We start from the raw sequence: 18,644 nt of genomic DNA, 5'->3' as shown, positions 1-18,644 counted from the left end.
AAGATTCGAGGCTTTATATGATGCCATTGAAAGCATTGATTTGTAGATGTATAAGATTTAGTAGTTACACAATCAAACACAATTACTACAATATTCTTTTACTAGAACTGTATGTATGCTCATACCCATTTTGTTCTTTTTGGTTTGGAATTTAATGAGAAAATTGAAGCTATTTTTTTTTAAAAAAATATTTAGATGTGTATTCATTTTTGTGCATTTTGAATCTTGGAACATCAAGTACACAAATTGGGCTTTAGACAAATGGGCTACTTGGTGAAGGAGAATGCTTTGCTTTCCAACACTGTCAGAAGATTAGACAAAGATGTCTCCAAGGTGCAAATTATTAGTATACAATAAAACAATTGTCTTTGAAGGAATAATTGTTATCTTCTTGGCTTCATTTATAGATTTTATTGAAGAGTTTAGGACACATACAATTCTAATTATGTCTATCGCTTGAATCTTTCACTCATTTCTTCTCATAACCACATTCTTCCCTTCAAATTCAAATTGCAGACAAGAAAACCACATGCAAATGCAAAGAAAAGAGAACGATGGACATAGGAGGAGCATACGCTGTTTCTAGGAGCCATAGTGCTATATGGAAGAATGACAGAGCATGGAAGGTAATATTTACTCTCCATCAACACTTACTTTTATAATTTTTTATTCCTGTGGCATTTCATCTGATGCATATTTGGTTTGGATTGCCAATTAATCTAGAAATTTATTTAGGCTCAAAATTTTGAAATTGATGTCATTGTTTGTTTCCTTTGCTTTTATCTATTGAAATTTGATATGGTAAAAAAAAATTGTTTCAGTTACTATCTGTCCTTTGAAATTGAGTGGTTTAGGCATTTATAGGTTTGACAATTTTAATATCTATTTACAGGTTCGCTAGGATCAACTTCCACAAATTCAGAGTACTTTGCCTCTGCCTCAGCACTTGCACCACCATTCATGCTTTGCTTCTTATTATATGTATGCTTTTTTTCTTTTGTTTTTTTATTAATCTTTCCTCTGCAAGGCCTTTTATTTGCTATTATGAGAGCAACAGTGAGAAAGAACAACAAAAAAAAGATTTTAAAATGAATTTAGCTATTTAACTATATAAATTTTGTTCATAAGGCAATCCTTATCCTTTTTAATGCTATAATTGTTGTTGTGTTTAGATGATAAGGTTGACCAAATAACCATTTTAGTTGTTTTAAAAGTAAGCTAAAATTTATATTTAAGCATATCTTGATGAAGAAAATCAAAATGTTGATTCAGGTAGCATTTGCAAGAAGGGTGCTGAAAGGTTCAGATTTGAGGATAGCTCATAGTTAGGCCTTTTTCCTTTTCAGTTATGTTAGTAGTTAGTAGCGTTAGGGATATAGATGTTATGGTTTAAGTTTATGTATATTTTAGCTTTTTTTTTACCTTATTGCCAATAATATTCAGTTCCTTCAGCTATTTGGCATTTATTCAAGCAATTGTTATAAACTTTAGGTATATTTTTTGATAATTCTCAAATAGTATATATCTCAATAGCATATAATGAATGAAATTTGTTTGATGAAAAGATTCTGGAATTTTGAGAAAGAAAGTGAAGACGTGGGAGGTCAAGGTGTTGGGGCTTAGCTCAGAGATGGAGAAGAAATTGAGCAGCTCATCAAGGAGGTATTTTTTATTTGAATACCAATCTATTGTTATTTTATTTTATTGAGACTGTCTACTTACAAAATCAGAAGTTTTGATTGAGCCATTAGAAGGGCATGTTGTCCCCAATAAAAAATTTGGGCCTGTTGTTATTTCCTTTCTTGAATATAAGATGATAAATTTTTTCATATAGGAGGGTGCTGATGAGGAGGGTGTGGAACCAGTGAAGGAACAAGAGGAGAAAAGTGTTAACTAGCATTGTTTTGAAAGGTAATGCATGTTGGATATTGTTAGCACTTGCATGCTTGGATATTGTTTTCAATCATTATGGTCTATATTTGCACAGTTGTTTTCAATCTTTGAATACTCAGGCATCTCTGTTGATGCATAGCTAGAAGTGCAGTTAGTATTTCTTTGATGTTGGAACAAAGCTTTGGAGAAGAGAACTAATTCAACAGGTGAGACATAGTGATTTTCAACACCATATCCTGTTGTTGAGTTACTTCCAATATTGTTGAAGAGCAGAGAAGTAGATTATGTTGTTGAAAGGTACCGCTTATGGTGGTGTCTGATCCTGCAAGTTGGAGTGAAAGTGGTCATATAGTAGAAAGTTAGTGATCTAGCACTCTACTTTTATAAATTCTTATTTCATAAAGTATTTTTTTATATTTCTTTTGATGGTTTGCATATCTTGATGACACTCTTTGTGCTTACGGTTTTGGGTTGTCAGCTCAAAAAGCAAAGAATATTAAAGCTACCAGATTGTTAACATATAATGTTTTGTTACTATCTAAATGAATAATATTTAATAGTTGATGGAATTTTATTAGGCATACTTTTTGGGGTAAAAAACGTGATTAAGCCATGGGAGTGGAAAATTTACGGAAATCAGCCAAACTGAATTCCTAGACACCATTCAACCAGAAGCAAATTATTATATAATTCGAATCTAATCGTTTTGAATTAAAATCCCATGTAGTTCGACGTGACTTAATTCGAATTACATGCATGCATGAGTATCAAGTAGTTCGAAACAACTTGTTTCGAATTAGTATAGAGTAATTCGAATTAAGTAAATTCGAATTACTAAGATAGGCTGAACGTGCACATAATTCGAAACATATTGCTTCGAATTAGTATGGAATTGTAATTCGAATTCAATTGATTCGAATTATATATATAGTGCAAATGTAGTTGATTCGAATTACAATGAACCGGAGCTCTATATATATGCTGTGAACTCACGTAGCTCTCAACAAAGAGGTGAGATGGCTAGTGAGGATAGTTTTCTAGTGCTGGTACATCACAGAGGGTCGATTAAGAGGAAAACTCGGTCCAGCGTGAAGTTTACTGATAAGGATCCCCTATATATTATCGTGAGGCCAACAACCACCTACGATGCTCCCGTTAGCTCTGTGCTGGAGAAGCTTAGTCTGGAAGGAGTTAAAAGGGTTAAGAAGTTTTTCTATCGCATCCCAACCACGGTGCTCCATGATACCGTGAAGTATGATTGTTTCACAATCGGGAGTGACGAGGACTTGCAGGTTATGTTTCTTTGTCGTAGGCAATTTCCCGAGGTAAGGACATCAGAGTTGTTGGCAAAGTTGGTTGATGTGGTATCTAGCTCGGGTGGTTCGAACCGGAATGCCAATACTATAGCCACGGTTGCCGGCTCGAGCTCGAGACCTGCAGTTGCTTCATCCTCCGTTCCTGTGTATGAGCCACCGATGCAGCCTGTTGCCTCCCCATCGTTTGCCGTTAATTTGAGCGGCAATGTTGGAGATGAGGTTCGATATGGGGAACATCTTCCCACCGAAGTGCAGTGTCCTACACCAGCTGGTGTTGGTGAGGGTTTGTTTGATGATCCAGATGAAGATGATGTCCAGCCGGATATGATCGCTGATGACAGCGGCGTGATCTTGGAACTACTGATCCGAGAAGGGCTACAGGTGGATCTAGTTCTGGCACACAGCAGTACCCACCCCATTTTTCATCGTTGGACCTGGATGCCATGAGGCAGGACGAAAATCCTGTGCAGGCCTCTGTATTTGGCGCTAGAGATACGGAAGGGTCTGCCGGTATGACGGAGTTCCAGGTTGGCCAACAATTTCAGGATAAAGATGAGGCGCTGTTGAGTGTGAAGACTTACAGCATCCGCCGAGGGGTCCAGTACAAGGTCGTTGAGTCTGACTACCGCAGGTATGTCGGAAAATGTTCTAAGTTTGGGAATGGGTGCACATGGTTGATTCGGTTGAGTCTCCGACAGCGGAAGGGCATCTGGGAAGTGAAGCGGTACAACGGACCGCATACCTGTCTCGCCACCTCCATCTCCAGCGACCATAGGAGTCTGGACTACCATGTGATAGCGACATTCATTATGCCGATGGTTAGGGCTGATGCCGCCGTCAACATCAAGGTGCTTCAAAATGCCACGGCAGCACACTTTGGGTTCAGGCCTACGTACAGGAGGGTATGGATGGCGAAGCAGAAGGCCGTTGCCGTCATCTATGGGACTGGGATGAGTCGTACAACGAGCTCCCTCGGTGGGTGTTAGGAGTTCAGCTGACGATGCCTGGCACTGTAGCAGTCCTCAGGACTTGCCCTGTTCGAGTTGGGGCATAGCATGACGAGTCTCAGGCTTATTTTCATAGGCTGTTCTGGACTTTCCCCCCTTGTATCGAGGCATTCCACCATTGCAAGCCGTTGGTGAGTATTGACGGCACCCATCTATATGACAAGTATGGGGGAACGTTGCTAGTCGCGATTGCACAGGACGGAAACTCAACATACTCCCCGTGGCATTTGCACTAGTTGAGGGTGAGAATGCTGAGTCATGGTCTTTCTTTCTCTCCCACCTCCGTGAGCACGTGACACCTCAGCCGGGTCTGTTAGTTATTTCAGATAGGCATAACGGCATCAAGGCAGCGCTCGAGGCTCCCGATGGGGGATGGCTACCTCCGGCTGCATACCGGACGTTCTGCATTCGACATGTTGCAGCAAATTTTACCCTGACCTTCAAGGGAAAAGATGCCCGGAGGCTTCTTGTTAACGCTGCGTATGCGAAGACCGAAGTGGAGTTTGACTACTGGTTTGACATTCTGCGCTCTGAGAATCCGGCAATGTGTGACTGGGCAAACCGAATTGAGTATTCGTTGTGGATACAGTACTGTGATGAGGGTCGGAGATTCGGGCACATGACGACCAATATTTTTGAGTGTGTCAATTCAATCTTGAAGGGGGTAAGGAACCTCCCTATTTGCTCGCTGGTGAAGGCCACATACGGAAGGCTGGCTGAGCTATTTGTCCGTAAGGGGAGGGAGGCCGAGGCTCAGATGGGTACCGGACAACAATTCAGTCAATACCTAGTAAAGTGTATCAAGGCCAACCTGAAGACAGCCAGGTGCTTCACGGTGACTGTTTATGACAGGGATAACTCGGAGTACACCGTGGCAGAGACGACTCCGACAGGTTCATTCTCACTTGGTACATACAGGGTCTCACTAGGGTCTCAGACTTGTGATTGTGGATACTTCCAAGCACTTCATTTCCCGTGTCCTCACGCACTGGCATGCTGTGCTTATTCACGTCTTACTTGGCAGCCTTACGTCCACCAGGTCTATCGCCTTAATTCCGTTTTCGGTGTCTATCAGATGGGATTTACACCTCCCATTCCGGAGGGTTTCTGGCCACCTTATGCTGGACCTACCGTTATACCGGATCCGAACATGAGGCGTGCGAAGGAGGGTCGTCCAAGGTCCACACGCATTCGCACCAACATGGATGATGCAGATCCAAACCGGCCAAAGAGATGTGGCCTCTGCAGGCAGCCAGGACACACTCATCGGAGTTGTCCGCAAGCCGGACGACCCACCGTGATCGCTGGGAATCAATAGGAGCGTTGGTTTGTCTGTTTTTATTTCTTTTAGTATCAGCACATGTATTTTATTTCAGTTAGCAACCATTGTTCTACGTGGAACTAAGTTGTATTTTATAAGTGATGAAAGTTGTAATTCGTACCACATATATATGTTGAATGTCTTTCTAATTATGGAGTTAAGTTACTAAAACAAACTACACTATCTGATGGGATGATTGATAATACATAACATAACATCAAAGTAACTGCTGGATGAACAAATACATTAAGGAAACCATACATCACACTGATAACCAACAAAGAAGGTACATAATATAAACATAACAACACGACATACACCACTATCCCTAAATCATCTAAAGAGGTGCGACCCCGTGAAACAACAGCGTGGAACCTGTGTCCTGTAACCTCTACGTATAAGTGACTCCTCATCCTCAATCGAGTCGTCGTCGTCCTCCGGAACTGGCTGTGTCGGGGTCCTGGGCAGGACATGCACGGGTCTGGATGATGACGGGCCGGCAACTGAATTTGACCCCAGAGTCTGGGCCGATGCTGGCGTCCCACCCATGGCAAAAGTATGCGCAGGAGGCACCGTGGCAGGCTCGTTCAGATCTACATCTAGTGGTGCCTGTGTCCCTGTCATGTGAACCCGTCCTCGTACAGCCTCATCCTCCTACATGATGGTCTGGATATCCTCAAGGAAATGCGGTCCACCGAACTCGGCGACAATGCCATCACTAGCAAGGAAGTCTGGAAACATGGAGCCCGGACTCACCCATGAAGTACTCTCCTGAAGGGTCTGATCGTCACCGGGAACACCGACGAAATAATCTCCAAGAGGTCCACCCCCAAGCCCAGCGTCAGTGTGACTCGTGGGATCTCCCATACCAGATCCATACCACTCACCATCATGCCCCCCTGATGGGGCCTATCAACCCCCGCAACATCACCTCCTCCAGCTGCACCCCCCAAGGCTGATGGGCACCCTCTCTAGCAGCAGCCCCCCTCCTCCTGCCTCCACGACCACGTCGTCTCCCGCTACCCCTAACTGCGTCCTTGACGTCATCCATAGCATGATCCACCCAATTCCACTCATGCTGGCTACAACGTGTCCCGACTCGTGCTCTCCTCTCAATACAACGTTTGTCAGGAACATCGTCGACTCGGTCCATATCTGGAACTCATCCTGCACCCCTCTGCGTCGCCTCATCCGGAATAGGAATACCTCTCGGATCCCCCAATAACATCTCCGGCGACAGGAACCTCTTTCCGTGCTGATGCCACCATGTCAAGAAATCATGCGAGGGACCGGGGTCGGCCACGATGTCGAACTGTAAAATGTGCTCCGCACGCTCCTGCCAGTGAAGATGCCAGTCAGGTAAGTGCGCCGGGAACCAATGGTCACCTCCTCTCCCGTCCTTCGACATTAAGAAGTCGATGTTCAGGGCGGGACGCGGTGGGGGCTGAACGCCCCAAACTGCGGTAAAACTCTATCAACCTGATGCCACTCGACCACCGCAAAATAAATCAGGGACGTGACACACCGCCATAACATCGTATGCCGAGGCTCCAAGACCTCCGGATGGACAACCTGGATGACGTCGAGTGCGCTATAGGGCATCCATATGAACTGAAAAAAACCAAATAAAAACAATTTGACACTTCTGTTAGACAATATAAACTGAAACAACGACTGGAGATAGATATGGGCTCAGCGTACTTACATCCCGAGGCTGTAACAAGTCGATCTTCAGGCGAGCCATCTGTACCTGAGGTCCCTTGTTGCTAATCCTAGGATTGTAACCAGACCATCTGCGTAAGAGGTTAAACATTCTAATGCGTTCATGACTCACTATACAATGCATGAAATTGCTTCCATAATCGAAAATAAATACAATAAGGATACATAATACAAAACAATAACGGTACCTCGAGGCAAGGGGCCAGCTAAACGCATCATACCCAGTAGGCCTAAAAGAAGGAAACCTCCAGAAGATCCAAGACTGCAGTAACTGTAAAGGCCCAGCTAACTTCACAACATGTCTGTTGGTGACTCGGCACATGCACCGGTACAACCATGCTAGTGCCGCCGACCCCTAAATGTATCCACCCATCTCCTCAAGCCGAGAAACATAGGGTAGCCATCTGATGTGTATACGACTGCCGGACTTGTCGGCAAACAGCTGCGTGCCCAATAACATCATGATATAGGCATGGGCAAAGTGCCTAACTGTCTCCTCATCAGCCCCGTCGGGACACTCTCCAAATGTCTCCTGGAACTAGGTGTAGTTGACTGCGAATTTCTGAACCTGGTTCTCGGGAGGTAAAACACTGAGCAACTCATGGAACCACTACCAAGCTGGCCTCCCACCCTCAATGTAAAGGTGGAAGTCTGTCAGGTAACCACTGACGTAATGTCCGTCCACTGGCAACCCCAGATGGTATGCGACGTCCTGAAGCATGATGGTGCACTCTCCGAACGGCATGTGGAAGGTGTGCATCTCAGGCCGCCACCTCTTGACAAATGCGCTGACTAGGGGCTCGTCTAGTCGTAACCATCTGTCGTTCAGTCTCGCAAGATGGTACAATCCGGCCGTCTGCAAGTACAGAACGTACCTCTCATCAAGACGCATCCCCTGCTGCCGCCTAACGCTGGATATGCAACGACGAGGCTGGCCAGTAGATAAACCGCATAATTAGAACAGATGCACAAACCACTAACATATACAATTTATTTCATAAAGAACCAAAAAAGAAATCGTGCGACACAACATATATGAAACAAGCGACCAACATTGTATACACAAACCGCTAACATGAACCACGTAGCAAAAACCATTAACAAATACAACAATCACTAACAAGTAAAACCGTTAACAAAAACCGCTAGCATATACCTCTATCATAAACCACTACCCTAAACCGCTAACCGTCACTAAAACCACTATCCAAAACCATTAACAAAAACCGCTAACAAAAAACAATAACAAAAACCACTAACAAAAATCACTGGCCTAAACCACTAGTTTAAACCGCTAACACTAACATAAACCGCTATAAAAAACCATTAACAAAAACCACTTGCCTAACCACTATCCTAAACCACTAACAGTAACATAAACCATTATCAAAAACCATTAACAAATACCACTATCATAAACCGCTTTCATCAACCACTACCATAAACCACTAACAAAAAACACTATCAACAGCGCAACATCATAAACCATTAACCTCGTCGTTGATCACCCCGGCGATATGAGCAACTCCATCCAAACGATAAAGCCTCCCCGGATCGTCCCCCATCGCCTGAATATGCCGCTCTGGTCTTACTCGGCCCGAATATTGGTCGTTTTCTCTGGGATTTGGTGGGGTATGAGAATCATAAAGTGATTCGAATGAACTTGGTTCGAACTCCTTATATAGCCGAAACCCTTGTAATTCGAATCAAGTAGATTCGAATTACTTTGTGTCACTAACTTCACCTAATTCGAATCAATATGATTCGAACCTCACTCGTGTGCCCTTCTCCATCTAATTCGAATTGATATAATTCGAACTACCCTATTATAATTCGAAGTTAGTCGTTTCGAATTACTAAGGAATTTTGCATGCATAATTCGTTTCTTATTGATTCGAATTACCTTGGAATAGTTCTTGAAAGTAATTCGTATTGAATCAATTCGAATTACGTGGAAACTTGATTCGAATCCTATTGATTCGAATTATATAAAAATTAGTTCTGGTGGATTGAGGTATCAAAGTTTGATTTGGCTGATTTGGGTTAAAGTGAGCTCTCCTTGGCTCATTTGGGTTTTTTACCCTACTTTTTGGTTTATTAGATAGTAAACCATTTTAACTGTTGATGGCCATAATAATAACCTCTTCATTATTTGCCACCCCTTTATAGTTTCCTTCATGACCTTGCTTCTCTTTTCTTTTTATTGCTCTTTGAATATTTGTTTAGTGATACTGATCTATGTATAACAACCTAATCCTCTTTTAATTCCATTACTATTATTGTGGTTGCACATATTAGTGTTATTTAGTTCTTTGGTTTCTATTGTTAAAAATCCTGCATTAACAAACATAAAGGGTAAGAATGAATAGCAATTTGTCACACATAATTTACACCGTCACAAATACACAAGAAACCAAATATTTACGTTCAAAAATTGCCTAATCATTGGACAAAATACATGTGCAAGTTCTTTCTGATTCATATCAATAATTGGCACCAATTGCAAATCAATTTTATTAATGACATCTATTTATTTAGTTTAGTTGATAGAGTACATACAAAATCTCTTCGTCGATTTTCAATTCTTGTGTGTTTCATGTTTAAAAGTTGTCCATTTTAAATTGCAGTGATAGTGATGATAGAAAAGTTGGTTTAATTTGTCTCAAGATATATACATAGATGATGTTTAAATGTGATCTTAATTGTCCATTTTGTAGTGTTCAAGTTGGTACATTTTTGTGGTTAATTGGTTATGTATGAAGATGACAACTAAAAATAAAATAGAAGTTTTGTAACTAACAAGTTAATGGCTAAATGCATGTTTGAGTTTAAATTATGGCAGTATAAAAATCTCATATAAAGTTTAATTACTCTATTGGTTCCTATAGTTTTACGAAATTTTTAATTAGGTTCTTGTACTTTTTTTCTTTTAATTGAGTTCTTACACCAAATTTTTTTTTTAATTGGGTCCGTACACTTTTTTTTTTCCTTTTATTTAGGTCCCTGCACCAATTTTTTTTAGTTAGGTCCCTATAAAATTAAGCCAATTATTGCTAAGAGGGACCTAATTGAAAAAAAAATTAGTGCATGGACCTAATTAAAAGAAAAAAAAGTATATGGACCTAATTGAAAATTTCGCAAAACTATAGGAACTAAGAGAGTAATTAAACCTATAAGTAATTCTTTTTTCTTTTTGGTGCACCTATTTGCCTTCTTAATTTGTGATAATTTCTTAATATTTGTGGGTATTACCAAAAATATCATGGCCCAAAATTTCTTAATTCCCTCATATTCAATTACTATTGTCAAGGAGTTAAGAAAAATCATTGTTCTTAACCTATGTTGCTCATGTGATATCATCATAGATAGTCCCCCTAAATGGTTCCCATCAAGAATAATTTGATCGACTAGCAGAGGGTGAGGGAATTTTTTTTCGAAAAACTTCCAAAGATGCTATCAGTTTGTAAAAGCTATAGAAGAAAAAACCAGCACAATTATTTATTCAAAGAACTAAAAGAAAATAGTTATTTCACTAGGTATGAGCCATTGGCAACTGAAATAGTTGATGGTTTATATGATTTATCCTTTAAGGCATTACATTTTTTTTTGTTTTTTTTTTTGTTTTGTGTGTGTGTGTGTATAGATGTTAGCATGTGCTTGAATGTTGATTTGTGTTACTTAAGCATATATGCTTAAGTAGAACAAAAATGTTGATTGTGGTGTTGTATCAATGACTGTGTTAGGTAAATACATGTCAACTGCTGCTTTTTTTTTTATTGAAATAATTAGAGTAATGAAGGACTGTGTGTAATTTTCTAAAAATACATTAGTAATTTATGTGATTAATAGTTGAAATTTATTTGAGGTGTTTGAGTAATTCTTATTGGATTATAAGTTTGAGGAAACACCTTTTTTTTAATTTTACAGCAAATAAAGAGGGAAATAAAAGGAGAGAGAGAAAATAGAAAAACTAAGAAGAGAATATAAAAAATGAAGAATTTGAAAAATATATTTTTCTTTTGTTCACTTCTATGTCATTGTGAATAAAAAAGACTTTTTAGATATTTTAAACATATATTATTCATAAAATATTCACTAAATAATAACTCATGAATAAAATAAAATGTAACAAATTAAATTATAAGTTAAATTTTAAATTTAATAATTAAATAATAATAAATAATATAATATATGATTTTTTATAGAAAAATTTCAATGAAAAGGTAGTCTTAATGTACTATGATTATTTATAACAAGTTGTGTGTAAAACAATGCACGTTTGTGCTTAACTTTAGAGAAATGTTAGAAATTAATACTTTGAGCCGATATTTCTTTTATATTATTAAAATTTTATAATGAAATTAATACTTAATGTTTAAAGTGTAAGCCAAATAGTCACAAAAAAAAGTGTAAACTAAATATTAAAAAAATAATAAATTTTATTGGTTATATATCATTACTTTTTTTCAATTAGAATACATATATAAGATAATTAATTCCTCTTTTATATAACAACAAATCCATATATTTTTTTGTTTTAATAAATTTAATTAAAATATAATTTAAAAATTATTAACTAAAATTATTAATTGTAAAGATAATATATTAACTATTATTAAACAAGTTAACCATTCTAAATTTTATATATTAATTTTTTATAATAAATTAAACTATCATTATAATCATATTTTTAGCTTAATTGTCTCTAACCCTAAGTCCGGGTTTTTTTGTTAGTTTTTATAATTGACCTCAAGCCTAATTGGATCCACACATCCCCATTGGATCCACACATCCCCCTTCTTATTCAGTGACTATTGAGAAAAGAAAGGTAATCACCCATTTCTTGCTCATCAACAAAAGAGTCACCAGCACCATCACTCCTCACACTAGGTGAAAGTAAAAATTTAGATTTTTGATACAGACCCACCATAATATTGTCACAAGATACCGAAAAACTTTGACTTTGGGCTAATGGGTTGTTTGACATTCCAGAAAGTAGGTTGTTACCAGCATGAAGCCTGAAAAGGGGTTGTTGCTGCTGCTGTTGTTGTTTGGGGTGGTAGCAGGAGAAGTAGTGGGGTATCTTGGTGGTAAATGGTTGTTGAGAATGGTGTTAGAAGGTGAAGTAGGTGAAGAAGAAGAGAGTCCCAAGTGGGTTTTGATTTAGAAAACAAGTCTATGAAAGACATAGTCAGGGGTTGAAGCCAAGCGAACAAGGTCAGGTTCTTAAAGGTTGAAGAGAATGTGGCCAACGATGTTTAACGCATTCTCAGGTAAGCTTGTTGATTCTGGCCACCACAACATTGCGGAGCTTTGTGAAGAGTGAAGACAATTGGGCCATGACCTCCAAAGATTTTATAAAAAAATTAGTAGTTTTTGTCTAGAAAAAATAAATTAGTTCATTTAGTTTAAGTGATGTTTTTTTATCTTATTTATTTGTGTTTAATATTCACATTTACTGTTTATTTATTTTTGGGTGTTGAAATCTTTTACCATTCATTTATTTTTGTATGTTGAAATTAAAATGAAAAACTTCTTTCTTATCTTTTTGTACATTTTTATTTCATGTATTATTTTAATTTTAGACCAATAATAATATAGTTAGCAGAAATATCAGTTGTTAATAAGAAATTATTATTTTACTCTTAAATCAACATTATTACTTAAATGTTATTAAAGTATTAGTATTATTTACATTAATAAATTTAAATATTTTATTTGTTGAAAAGTTAAGATTTTATTTTGTTACAATATATTTTATTTGATTGTAATAAAAATAATAATAAAATAAATAATATTAAGATTTTTGAGAAATAGATAATTAGATATGATTAAAAATAAAATTAATTGTTTAAAATATTAAAAATTAACTTATAAATTATAATTGATTTTGTATAATTTAAAAAAAACCCTGCTTTTTAAAAAGATACATATATAATTTTTAGATTAAAAAAATAATTTTTATGTGAAAAATTGATTTTTTCATACAAAACTTAGTTATTTTTTAAAATTAATTTTTATTTTTAAAATCAATTTATTAATTTTATAATTAGTTAATAGTTAATTTTATTATTTAAAATTAGTTTAGTTTATTAGCCGAAACTAAATTTTTGTTAATCAAAATTAAATTTAATTTTTTAGTTAACTTTAATTATATGCAATTTTACATATTAAAAACAAATTTTAAAAATAATTATATTTATAAATTTTATTTTAATATAAATATTATTGTATAATTTTTTTGTTTAAATTTTTTGGCCCTCCGAAAATTTCATTCAAGCTCCGCCACTTCATAATCGTGTAATCGAAGATTTAAAAAAAAAAAAAACAGAAAAAAAAATCTTTTCGTCTTGGGTTTTGTTGTTGAAGAGAGAAAATAAAGAGAAAGAAGAGATGGTAGAAGAAGCGGTGGTGAGTGGTGAGTGTGAGTGGCCGGTATATCATGCATGTTACACACATGAATGAAGAGATGGTAGAAGAAGCGGTGGTGACTGGGGAGTGTGAGTGGCCGGTATATCATGTTATACACATGAATAAAGGGAAGGTGGGAAGCAACTTTCCCGCATGGTTATCAAACCTGGATCGGTCTGGCCGGTTCGATCGAAAAATTGGTAAACCGAATCTTAAATCGGTCCGGGTTACTCTGCTAATCATTCTTGCAATTGAACCGTAGAAAATCTTCCTCTGTTTACATTGTGAGACCTGAAACAACAATCTTGCCAGAAAACTCCTCATGGACCATAAAGCCTTATGCACGGACGATGCAGAAGCAACGAGGCGTGTAAGAGAATGGTCAATAAAGGCAGTGAAAGATGGCATGAAATTCCCACAGTGCACACAACATCACAGCATTCCAGCTGTGATATTCTCTACTTCAGGTTATATTGGCAACCACTTCCATGAATTCACAGACATCATCTTCCCACTGTTTCTGACTTCTAGACAATTCAATGGACAAGTTAAATTTGTCGTGTCCGAAATGCGTCCTTGGTGGATTTTAAGCACCAAGCAATTCTCAGTAAGCTGTCCAATTATGAGGTCTTGAACATTGGCAAAGATAACCAAGTTCATTGCTTCCCAGGTGTGAATGTTAGTCTCAAAAGGTATCCGAAAGAACTAAGCATTGACCCTCAAAAGTACTCTTATTCCATGAAAGACTATAGGAGTCTTCTGAGAGACTCTTATTCACTGAAGAGAGTTGATGCAATCAAATTGAGAGAGGAGGGTGAAGATGAGAATAATAAGAATAAGAAGCAGCAGCCAAGGCTTTTGATTCTTTCAAGAAGAAGAACAAGATCATTCACTAACACAGCTGAAATAGCAAATATGGCTAGAAGCATCGGATTCGAGGCGATCGTAATGGAAGCTGGTGGAAGCATGTCAAGCTTTGCAAATGTGGTGAATTCTTGTGATGTGATATTGGGAGTTCATGGAGCTGGCCTCACTAACATTGTTTTCCTTCCTGAGAATGCAGTTTTGATACAAGTAGTTTCTCATGGTGGTTTTGAATGGCTTGCCAAATATGACTTTGAATTGCCCTCAAAGGATATGGGACTAAAGTACTTGTATTACAAGATAAGTGTGGAAGAAAGCACTCTTATTCAGCAATATCCACGAGATCACATGATCATGAAGCACCCCCATCCATTGGGAAACGTGGATGGGAAAGATTCAAGTCTGTGTATTTGGAACAACAGAACGTGATGCTAGATCTCAATAGGTTTAGGCCTACATTGCAGAAAGCCCTTGAACTATTACAGCAGTACAGTAAGTACTTGTTTACGGTGGATGAGTCTTTTTTGTTTTATTGTTATGTTAATCCATTGTTTTCCAAGTAGTGTAAAGAATAAACGATGAACAAAGAAGTCATCATGTGGCACAAAATATTTGTACTTTGAGGGAGAAACAATGCTCAGTGGAGTCCAGATTACATCTTGGAATAACAAACAATTTACCATGTGCGTTGTGAAATTAAATTGAAGTTGGTTCAGATGTTTACTGTGGGAACTTTTTGTATCTTTATGATGTATAATAACGGCAAATGATAATAAGTGTAGAGTTATTTAACTGAACCAATTGCATGGTTTTAGTTGGTTCGTCCCATTATGTATTTATCTCGAGAGGCACCATGTTGTGTGATATGGTCATCATTATCTCATAATAATGGTCGTCATTACTGTACGTTATAACTCGGCCCCATAACCATTAGCAACACATAATATACCTCGTCATTTTCTGTTACTATTCGGAATTATGAGCTATAACTCGGCGACATTAACGTTTCCATCATAACCGACGTTCCAACGACAAAATAAAGTCGGTTACGATATCACTCAGTCAAACGTTAATACCGAGAATATAACGGACAGGAAACTCATCACATATAAAAGAGAAGTAGACTATTTCTAAAGACCTAAGTTTTTCTAAATAAGCTAGAATATACACTGACTTAAGTTTCGAAGTGCCTTTGCAGGTGCACTCCCCCCCCCCTTTGTATTGCTCGTGCTCTCACACCTACAACGAACATAAGGAATTCGGATTCTAAGAGACGGACGTTCAACTTTGCAGCACATAGCTCGGCTGGCCTCGAGGAGTTGAAGCCGATCTATTTCCCAGGCAAGATCAATTGCCGCCCACCGTGGGGCCGAGGAAATCGTACTTTTTCTTATGGTCCCATTACCTCTATCTGCATCCATGGCTGACGTGCCGCCTCCTTCACTGTCTGAACTCATGCGAATGGTGGCTGAGCTACAACAAGCCAATCAACGAATGGCTGACGAGAACCAAATAATGGTTGCCCAAATTGCTGAACTAAATCATGCTCGGATTGAGCACAACGATGCTCATCGCCAGCAGACAGAAGACGAGGAGCATCAGTCCCAACCCACCCATGTTTCGGAGACCGCTCGAGGCGAAGAGCAGCAATCCGAAGATGAAAAAGAAGAGTCCGACGACCTTGTAGGTCCCTTCACAGAAGAAGTGATGAACTTCGAACTGCCGAAGAGGTTCACTCTGCCGCTGACCCTCACCCCTTACGATGGACTCGGAGACCCGAGGAAGTTTCTAAAGAAGTTCCGATCAATAATGATCGTCAATGGTGCATCAGATACAGTTTTATGTCGTTGTTTTCCGAATTATTTAGACGTCCCTGCACTTGATTGGTTGTGTGCTTTGCCTTGAGGTTCCATTTCACGGTTTCACCAGTTGGTGAAGTTATTTGAAGAGCATTTCGCCGGATCCGCAATATACTTGCACGATTCCGATTACTTGAATACTATCAAGCAAGGGCCAAACGAAAGCTTAAAGGACTACATGACCCGCTTTACCAAGGTCACAATCAGCATACCAGACCTCCATCCCGAGGTCCATCTACACGCAATTAAAAGCGGCCTCCGACCCGGAAAGTTCCAGGAGACAATCGCAGTAGCCAAACCAAAGACTCTAGCAGAATTTCGGGAGAAGGCAAAAGGACAAATTGATATCAAGGAGCTCAGACGAGCTCGGAAGTTTGACAAGTCACACTTCCGCGAAGAAGATAAGAGCTCCACCACTAAGAAAAGTTTTAAACTAACACCTCGAGTTGATTCTTACACGCAGTTTAACACTAAGAGAGAAGACATAATCAAAGAGATCCTGAACTCCAAACTAATCAAGCCACCGAGAAAGGCCGGTACATACCAAGATGCAAAGAACGTGGACAAATCGAAGTACTGTGCTTTCCACCAGAAACACGGCCACAATACTGATGATTGCGTGGTCGCCAAAGACCTTTTAGAACGACTAGCAAGACAAGGACACCTCGACAAATACATTGGTGGTCACATCCAAAAGCGCGGCCCTAGTTCCACAACAAACGACCTCTCTGAACCAAACCGAGGAAAAGAGAAGGCATCTTCAAGCCAATATGAAAGACCACGAGGTATAATCAATTGTATTTCAGGAGGATACGCCGGTGGAGGATACTCAAATTTGGCAAGGAAAAGATCGTTCAGAGCAATATGCTCGGTAAACAGACCACAGCAAGATGTAGCAATCACTAATCCACAACCAGAAGTCACTTTCACACACGCCGACTTCAACTCCAATATACAAAATTTGGACGACCCTGTGGTAGTCACCATTCAGCTAGGGGATCTGTTAGTGAAAAAAGTGCTCTTGGACCCCGGGAGCAGTGCCGATGTTCTGTTTTACTCCACATTTCAAAAGATGAAGCTCAGCGACAACATGCTACAGTCCACAGGAGGAGACTTGGTCGGCTTCTCAGGAGAACGAGTTCCAATACTCGGATCAGTGTGGTTACAAACCACACTGGGTGAGCATCCTCTTTCAAAAACTAATGATATTCAATATTTAGTAGTTGATTGTTTCAGTCCATATAACCTTATTCTTGGCCGACCTTTTTTGAATAAGTTCGGCGCCATTGTCTCTACCGTTCATCTCTGTGTAAAGTTTCCACTGCAGGACGATCAGGTTGTAACAGTCCATGGAGACCATAAAGAGGCACGACAATGTTACAACATCAGCATGAAATTCCAAAACCGCTCGACGCAACAAGTCAACAATGTCGACCTCAAACAAAAGGAGCACACACTGGCCGACTTGGACCCAAGAGCTGATTTTCTCGAGCGCCCGAAACCCTCCGATGACCTACAAAAAATGTATTTCAATAATAACCCTAACAAATTTACATATGTAGGTAAATCAATCAACACAACTAAGTTACAGGCCATAACGACCTTCCTGCAAGAACACGCCGACCTTTTCACATGGACACCTTCAGACATGCCCGCCATCGACCCAAAAATTATCAGTCACAAACTTGCAATAAACCCGGCAGTCCGACCAGTGCAGCAGAAGAAACGAAAACTCGGCGAAGAGAAAAAGAGAGCGTCACTAGAAGAAACACAAAAACTCATCAACGCCGAATTTATCAAAGAGATCAGATTCACTACCTGGTTAGCCAATGTGGTAATGGTAAGATAACAAAACGGTAAGTGGCGCATGTGCGTCGACTTCACTGATTTAAACAAAGCATGCCCAAAGGATTCTTACCCTCTACCATCTATAGACTCTTTAGTAGATAATGCATCAGGCTACGCTACTTTAAGTTTTATGGATGCGTATTCAGGGTATAATCAAATACTCATGCACCCCTCCGATCAAAATAAAACAACCTTTATCACTGACTTCGGTAACTATTGTTATAAAGTTATGCCATTTGGATTAAAGAACGCAGGTGCAACTTACCAACGCCTTATGGATAAAGTGTTCGCCAAACAGATCGGCAGAAACATCGAAGTCTACGTCGATGATATGGTCGCCAAAACACAAGTCGGACATGATCACATCAGCGACCTAACAGAAATATTCGGCCAGATCCGCTAA

At 39.0% G+C, this 18,644-nt stretch overlaps 3 protein-coding genes and 1 pseudogene across 3 annotated transcripts; 3 read left to right on the top strand and 1 right to left on the bottom strand.

Annotated features, from left to right (window-relative positions):
• Positions 1–3,652: 3,652 nt before the first annotated feature.
• On the top strand, positions 3,653–5,534 carry LOC112783418 (uncharacterized). The gene is made up of 3 exons (XM_025826362.1): positions 3,653–3,736; positions 3,785–4,184; positions 4,414–5,534. Exons 1-3 carry the CDS (start codon positions 3,653–3,655, stop codon positions 5,532–5,534), a joined length of 1,605 nt encoding a protein of 534 aa, XP_025682147.1.
• A 1,165-nt stretch (positions 5,535–6,699) lies between these two features.
• LOC140177777 (serine/threonine-protein phosphatase 7 long form homolog) lies at positions 6,700–8,357 on the bottom strand. Its single transcript, XM_072210943.1, has 6 exons — positions 8,328–8,357; positions 7,930–8,190; positions 7,448–7,614; positions 7,243–7,330; positions 7,017–7,148; positions 6,700–6,873 (listed from the first exon to the last, which is right to left on the bottom strand). Exons 1-6 carry the CDS (start codon positions 8,355–8,357, stop codon positions 6,700–6,702), a joined length of 852 nt encoding a protein of 283 aa, XP_072067044.1.
• A 5,359-nt stretch (positions 8,358–13,716) lies between these two features.
• LOC112783411 (alpha-1,3-arabinosyltransferase XAT3-like) lies at positions 13,717–15,097 on the top strand (annotated as a pseudogene).
• An 856-nt stretch (positions 15,098–15,953) lies between these two features.
• LOC140177776 (uncharacterized) lies at positions 15,954–18,644 on the top strand. Its single transcript, XM_072210942.1, has 3 exons — positions 15,954–16,370; positions 16,464–18,233; positions 18,489–18,644. Exons 1-3 carry the CDS (start codon positions 15,954–15,956, stop codon positions 18,642–18,644), a joined length of 2,343 nt encoding a protein of 780 aa, XP_072067043.1.

This window comes from Arachis hypogaea, chromosome 13 (assembly GCF_003086295.3).
Source record: "Arachis hypogaea cultivar Tifrunner chromosome 13, arahy.Tifrunner.gnm2.J5K5, whole genome shotgun sequence".
Classification (NCBI taxonomy): domain Eukaryota; kingdom Viridiplantae; phylum Streptophyta; class Magnoliopsida; order Fabales; family Fabaceae; genus Arachis; species Arachis hypogaea.
Note: the sequence above shows the minus strand (reverse complement) of the source record. Positions and strands in the feature narration are given on the sequence as shown.